Source organism: Gossypium arboreum, chromosome 6, assembly GCF_025698485.1.
Source record: "Gossypium arboreum isolate Shixiya-1 chromosome 6, ASM2569848v2, whole genome shotgun sequence".
NCBI classification, from domain to species: domain Eukaryota; kingdom Viridiplantae; phylum Streptophyta; class Magnoliopsida; order Malvales; family Malvaceae; genus Gossypium; species Gossypium arboreum.
Window position 1 is genome coordinate 10445500 of NC_069075.1, and position 6813 is coordinate 10452312.

Below are 6813 nucleotides of genomic sequence, written 5' to 3' on the forward strand. Positions count from 1 at the left end.
TTTTGGAGGCTATTAAACATCTAAATTGTTTTCTTACATGGAGAAGTATGTTGTCTGGTAGAGAGGTGCTTAACAAGGGTTTTCGGTGCCAAATAGGTAATGGATCTATAGTGTGGCTTTAAAAAAGTGGTTTGTTAATTTTTTTAATGCAGTTTTGACCTCAAAAGTTTGTTGTTCTTCATTGGTTTTATGGTGAAAAACATTTTTGGAACCCTAAACATAATGAAGAACGAGCTTTAAGTTGACTTCTAGAATGTAGTTTGGAAGGGATCATAAGTCTTCTCCTGTTGCCCGTGGCAGTACAACCTAAGATAAAAGGTAAACTACAACGGAAATCACCTTAAAATAACGACTTTTTATTTTGGTCACTCTATTTTTTTTTTCAATTTATTCATTGTCATTAGAATGATTTCTTAAATTGGTCGCTCAACCATTATCTCATTAACAGGATGTTAATTGACCTACCACGTTAGCATTTTTATATTTTGTTTTGAAAATTATAAAATGAAAATTTGTTATTTTAGTCCTTTTTAAAAATTAAATTTTTTTCTCTTCTCCTTCCTCTTGTCTTCTTTTACTTCACTACCTGTCACTTCTTTCGGCCAAAGCAATCGTCACCACCTCCTTTTATTTATTTTCTTCTTCTTCTCTCCCGTCTCTTTTCTTTTTTATCCTTAGAAATGATTATCTTTTTCTCTTTCTATATATATATATTATTGTTATTCTTCCATGGCTAACCCTTCAAGAACTTACCAATGTCTCCTTCACCTGCAAAACTCTTCATCGAGTCACCCACTTAATCCTTTAAAAACCTTCTTGTCTCATTTCACGACACCCTTAAGCCTATTTCTTTTACATCTCTTATCAACTCAACTCTTCTTCTTCTTCCTTCAATTGCCAATTTTGGAGAATCAATTCGTCGCAAAGTTTGATCCTTTCCAAATTAAGCTCATCGGATGTTAAAATGGGTTTTACTTATGACACTTTTCATGTGATTCAACCTTGTAGGTTACAAACATTGCCAAAGGCAATGGTCATCTCCAAATACTTGGCCTTAACGACAAAAAGGGTCTTGGAAACCATTGTGAAAGTAGGCAATATGTTGATCATGAAAAGGTTCTTAGTTGTTTCAAATATTGTTGATCCAGATGGGTTGTCATGGTTCTCAATTATCACTACCTCAAAGTAAGTCATTCTTTCATAAAGAATTTCCACGTAGATATCACGTTAACAAATGTTAAAATAGAGTAATCTCTTAAATGTTATTAATAGACATATATGTATACAATAGTAGTAACGTAAGTATGAATCAAATTGCTAAAAGATAATATCTAATAATAATATCCCATTACTAATTAAATTGTGAATAAATAATATCTTATAACATACTATTAGAAATCAAATTGCTAAAAGATAATATCTATAATAATATCCTATTACTTAATTAAATTGTGAATAAATAATATCTTATAACATAGTATTAGTGTCCATAATAATATCTAAATTAAATTGTTATGTTATTAGAAATCGATTTAAGAGTTAATATGTTATTAGGAATTTAAAAATAATGATAAATAAGTTTATTTTAATATATATATAGTACATTCTTATATTTTCATACGCTTGTTGTAGAATTTTAGGTGGTTTCAACCCTACTCGCAAATTGAAGTCTCTCTCTCTCTCTCTCTCTCTCTCTCTCTCTCTCTTTTCTTCTCTGCATTGGTTCTCTTTTCTGCACTATGGGCAAAAATTTGGTCTCTGACGATGAAGGTGATACCGTTTTATTATTTTTTTGAGCTAAAACCAAAGCTCTTCATTCGGTTTTTTTTTTTTTTGCTAACGAATCCTTAAATTTTCATACATTTTTTTTTGTTTTGGTTTTGGGGGTTCAGTTCGTGAAGAGGAGTTGGAACTCGACGAAGATGGAGAGCCCATTGAGGGAGACACACTCCATGATCGCGACCCTGACGATGACGAAGAAGAAGACGGTATAGCTTGTTTCTGATATCCAATTTCTCCTTTCAATAATTGGGAATTTTTTTTTGAGTTCTGCGTTCGTTTTTTTTATTTAAATTTTTAGAGAAACAATGAGAATGAAAATAAAATTAGGGCTGAATGCCATGATTGGTGGTTTTTTTTTTCCTGTTTTGTCAGTGGTTCATGAATTCATTATAAAATAATTACGGTTGAATGCCATGATGGGTGTGATATTTTTCTTATTTGGGAGGGAGGGTGTTCTTCAGTTTCGTCTGGGTTCGTAAATTCGTTGTAGTTATTTGATTATTTATTTTTTATTTGAACAGATGAGGGGCAAGATGAGTATGAGAATGATGAATTCATAGTTGATGTGGTAGATGAAGCTGAAGAGAGGGAAGATAGCGATGAGGAGAGGCGGGAAAAAAAGAAAAAGAGAAAGAAGAAGTGAGTATTTTCCCTCCTTTGATGCTATGTTACTGCTACATTGTCTGTAAAATGAAGATGAGATATTATTAGTATTTTACTTTTTTAGTTTAAGAAAGCTTCATATCATTCTATTAGTCAGAGAGGGTAGTTTAACTAATTTCTGATGATTTTTATATCAATGTTTTCAGCAAAACTGAGGCCTTGACGAAGATGACTATGAGCTCCTCCGGGAGAATGACGTCAATGTACCAAAGGTTGTTAGATTTGTTTCCCTCCCCTGAAGAAATAACAACTGATGATTGTTAAGTTCTATGAGTGAAATTTTATCTTGTAAGTTCTTTTAGTTTTACTGAATTAATGTTAGATTTGATCATACTGATTATTTTTGTATAATTTGGTTCCCTGCACAACTTTTTACCTATATATTTGAGCTTTCTGCTTCACAATTTTTTCCAGGGTAGCAAGAAATTTAAGCGGCTAAAAAAGGCTCGAAGGGATTTAGATGAGGAACAATATGGGTTCTGTGACGATGAGTTTGATGGAAGCATGAATGGTGGAGCAAATACTGAGGAAAAGCTTAAGTGTACCTTATTTGGCGATGATGATGGTTTGTATATTTAGCATAGTATCCATTATCATTATCATTTGAATTCAGTTTTGAATGACTGGTCGGTATATGTAATATTTAAGGGCAACCTCTCGAAGATATTCCTGAAGATGAAGAACAAATAGAAGAGGAAGGGGATGGAGATATGGGTGAAGAAGATAAAATGGCAGACTTTATTGTAGAAGAAGATGATGTGCCTGGGGATTCTGTTAGGTACAACCTATGCACTGCATGGATATGCCGATCCCTTTATACTTTAATTTTGGAATCTTGGAGTAACTTGTTTTGTAGATGGAAGAAGATGAAGAATAAGAAATCAGGGCATGCATTTGATGTTTCACCATCTGCTTTAAAGGGAGCTCAAGACATATTTGGTGATGTTGATGAACTCCTGCAGCTACGCAAACAGAGATTAGATTATAGTGATCAGAAAGAAAGGAGACTTGAAGATAAATTTGAACCCACTGTTCTTTCTGAAAAGTATATGACGGTAAAGGATGATGAAATTCGGACGATTGATATTCCAGAAAGAATTCAGGTTTGTTGATATAGTTGTTAATGTTCTAACTATTTATTACCTTGATCTCTCTTAACATAAGTCGATTGGCTTCTGATTTGTTTTTGTAGATTTTTGAGGAAAGCACTGGCAGTCCTCCAATGGATGAAGAGAGCAACTGGATGCATAAACAGCTTACAAGTAGTGCAATACTGTTATTTGGTAAAGAAAGGACGGATCTTTCTATAAACAAGGATGACGTCCTGAGGTTTTTGGACCTAACACATGTCCAGAACCTTAACCCTTACTACCATGAGGAGCGAAGCTGCGTACAGAGTGACCAAGAGAAAGTTTGTAAAGAGAGGGAGATGGCTAAGAAACCTTTTATGCTGAGGATGATTGTCCATCCATGCTTTCAAAATATTACAGCTAATGAAGCTATTGAGGTATGTTGCGAGTAATGAACTCTTTAAGTTTACCTTTGATTTGGTTGAATTAATTTTAAGTTCAGCCTTGTCTGTGGTCATATAGTATATTCTATAAGCTCAAAAGAATAAATATAAACTCTTCTCAATTTCCCTGTTCCAACTTCCAATCTGGCAATAATATTATTTCAACCTTAATGCATCTTTCGTGTGCAAAAAGAATATACAAAATTAACAAATGATGACTTGATTGTTTGTGATGATGTTGCACATTAGGCAGCTTTTGGATTAATAACCCTGTTTTGATGAATAAATAAGGAGACCAGTTGCTGTAACCTGAGGTATCCAAACATCTAATAATACAATTAATCCCATAGAATATGCAAAATTAACAGATGGTGACTTGATTGTTCGATGATGTTGCACATTTGGCAGCTTGTGGTTGTTTAAGCCCTGACATCTTGCTTCCTTCTCAAATATGAAATATCTGCAATTTCATTTTGTTTTGCTTCTTTAAACTAATGGCTGACTATATATTTGGATTTAATCATGTTTTTCTTTACTTGTGTTGGACAGTCCTTATCTGATAAGGATCCTGGGGAAAACATTATCCGTCCCAGTTCTCGTGGTCCTTCTTTTCTAACTTTAACTCTCAAACTTTGTGATGGAGTTTATGCTCACAAAGATATAGTTGAAGGTGGAAAAGAACATAAGGACATTACCAACCTGCTATGCATTGGGAAGACATTGAAAATTGGGGAAGACACTTTTGAGGATTTGGATGAGGTAAGTCGTTCTCTTAATTCTTGTCTTCCTGGGGTTTTCTGATATATGACTTAAAATTTTGCAAGGGATGTGAATAAATTGGAAATAACCACAGGCATTTTGCTGAAGTGGGAGTTAGGTTGCAGTAGGATTCTTGTGCGCTTGTAGAAACAATGGCTGATCATAAACTGGAAGACAGATTTCAGGGTTAGAACATAGATGCTGAAGAATTGAATGTTGAATGTTTTTTGGTTGTTATCATCATGCAAAAAACATGTTTGTCAATTCTGAACTTTTAATCGACTGTTGTTCTTGCATGGGCATGAAGTCATGGTTGCCCCTTGATGTTTTTGGCTTTAAAGCTGCATGGATCATCTTAGTAAAAATGAACTAATTGATACTTATTTATTATCTTTGAATGCAGAAGCCCCCTAAACAAAAATCGGACGAAACCATTAACATTGAAAATCTGTTCTTTTTTTTTTTTTGAATGAATTGTTGTAACATAAAATGATATATTGCGAGGCATAAGAATGCATGTAATGGATGTCTTTTGAATGCATTTAAATTGCAGGTAATGGATCGATATGTTGACCCCCTTGTGTCTCATCTAAAGGCAATGCTGAGTTATCGCAGGTTCAGGAAGGGAACTAAAGGAGAGGTTGATGAGCTTCTTAGGATTGAGAAATCAGAGTATCCTATGAGAATAGTGTATTGCTTTGGCATTTCTCATGAACATCCTGGCACTTTTATTCTTACTTATATACGGAGTTCGAAACCACATCACGAGTATATTCGCTTATATCCCAAGGGATTCAAGTTCCGAAAAACGATGTACGAGGACATCGATCGTCTGGTTGGTTATTTTCAGAAGCATATTGATGATCCACAGCATGAGTCGGGGCCCTTGTAACACTTCTTATAAGACGTAAATTATTTTTTTATAATATACTTTTGACCAGAAATTTGTAAGATTTAATTAATATTTTTGTTATAACTTTATAAAATTCACAAATTATTTTTATAATATAATTTTTGAAGATTTATAATATAGCTTTAGAAATGTCATAATCATCCCTAACACTGGTACGACATATTTTCATAACTTGAACTTGTATAAAAAAATACCTTCATAACTTGAACTTGTATAAAAAAATACCTTTTTAAAGTTAAATCATATAAGAGTGTTTAGAAAATTGTAGGGTAATCAGATTTGGGTGTTATTAGTTGTGTCATTACTCTAATTTTGACATTTTTTAAAAATTAAAAAGTGTAACTAAAGTGTTTCAATTACACTCGATTTAGCGAGACTCATTAATTACAATGGTTTTCTAAGTATATCAACACCTTATGTAATTACAAATAATTATACTAAAAATAATTATTAAGTAACTTTTAAATATTACCTTAAAAATAAACTTAAATACTGAATTTGTGCAACAAAGCTCCAATCTATTTTTAAAAAGTATAATTATACAAATACTCTTAATGTTTATATCTTTTGACAATTTAACTATTATTGATTTTCTTTCGAGTAGTTTTGCTCTCAACGTTCCAACATCAAGTCAAAATGTTTGTTTTTTAAACAATAAAAGTAATAAAGTTGATGTGGCATGATTACGTGAAATTTTTTTAATTGCTATCGCCGACACGATGTCATTTTGGGTAAAACGATCCTAATATTTGACATGGAATTAAAAAATAGTAATACAAATTAAAAGATTAAAACTTCGTTTGAGATTTTAGTTATCCGGGTTAAGGCTTAGTCTTTTAGTCTTTTGTTATTTTATTCATTTTTAATTTTATGTCAGTTATTAGGATGTCATTTTTTTTCCAAAACTATGTCCTTTTATTCATATGAATTAAAAATTTTCAGTCATGCCAAGTCAATAGTGTTACTTTTTCATTAAAATATAGGCAATTTGACTTGAAATTGAAATGTTGAAGGCAAATTTGCCAAAAAGAAATAAGAATATGGGTCAAATTGTTAAAATGTGTAAATGTGGATTTTTTTTGTCATTATATCTTTTTAAAAAATAATAATTAGCTAGACCAAATGGATTGTGTTATCCATTTACAAATAAAGATATATTTTTTAAAAAAAATTGAACCGTAAT

The 6813-nt window shown here is 32.2% G+C and overlaps 1 protein-coding gene across 7 annotated transcripts; it reads left to right on the forward strand.

The window, feature by feature from the left end:
* The first annotated feature begins 1618 nt into the window (after nucleotides 1-1618).
* On the forward strand, nucleotides 1619-5728 carry LOC108484087 (transcription elongation factor SPT6 homolog). 7 transcript variants are annotated; one of them, XM_017787728.2, is made up of 10 exons: nucleotides 1619-1770; nucleotides 1893-1988; nucleotides 2304-2421; nucleotides 2592-2733; nucleotides 2860-3010; nucleotides 3094-3223; nucleotides 3302-3548; nucleotides 3638-3952; nucleotides 4508-4717; nucleotides 5271-5728. In XM_017787728.2, the coding sequence occupies exons 5-10, from the start codon at nucleotides 2950-2952 to the stop codon at nucleotides 5607-5609; spliced, it is 1302 nt and encodes a 433-aa protein (XP_017643217.1). In that variant the 5' UTR covers nucleotides 1619-1770; nucleotides 1893-1988; nucleotides 2304-2421; nucleotides 2592-2733; nucleotides 2860-2949; the 3' UTR covers nucleotides 5610-5728. The 7 variants fall into 7 exon arrangements, 6 of the variants coding, with proteins under 6 accessions (XP_017643217.1, XP_052886124.1, XP_017643216.1 ...); XR_001871200.2 differs by adding an exon at nucleotides 4812-4903 and having other exon boundaries at nucleotides 1625-1770; nucleotides 3094-3548; nucleotides 5271-5332; XM_053030164.1 differs by adding an exon at nucleotides 4826-4903 and having other exon boundaries at nucleotides 1625-1770; nucleotides 3094-3548; nucleotides 5271-5443.
* The last annotated feature ends 1085 nt before the right edge of the window (nucleotides 5729-6813 follow it).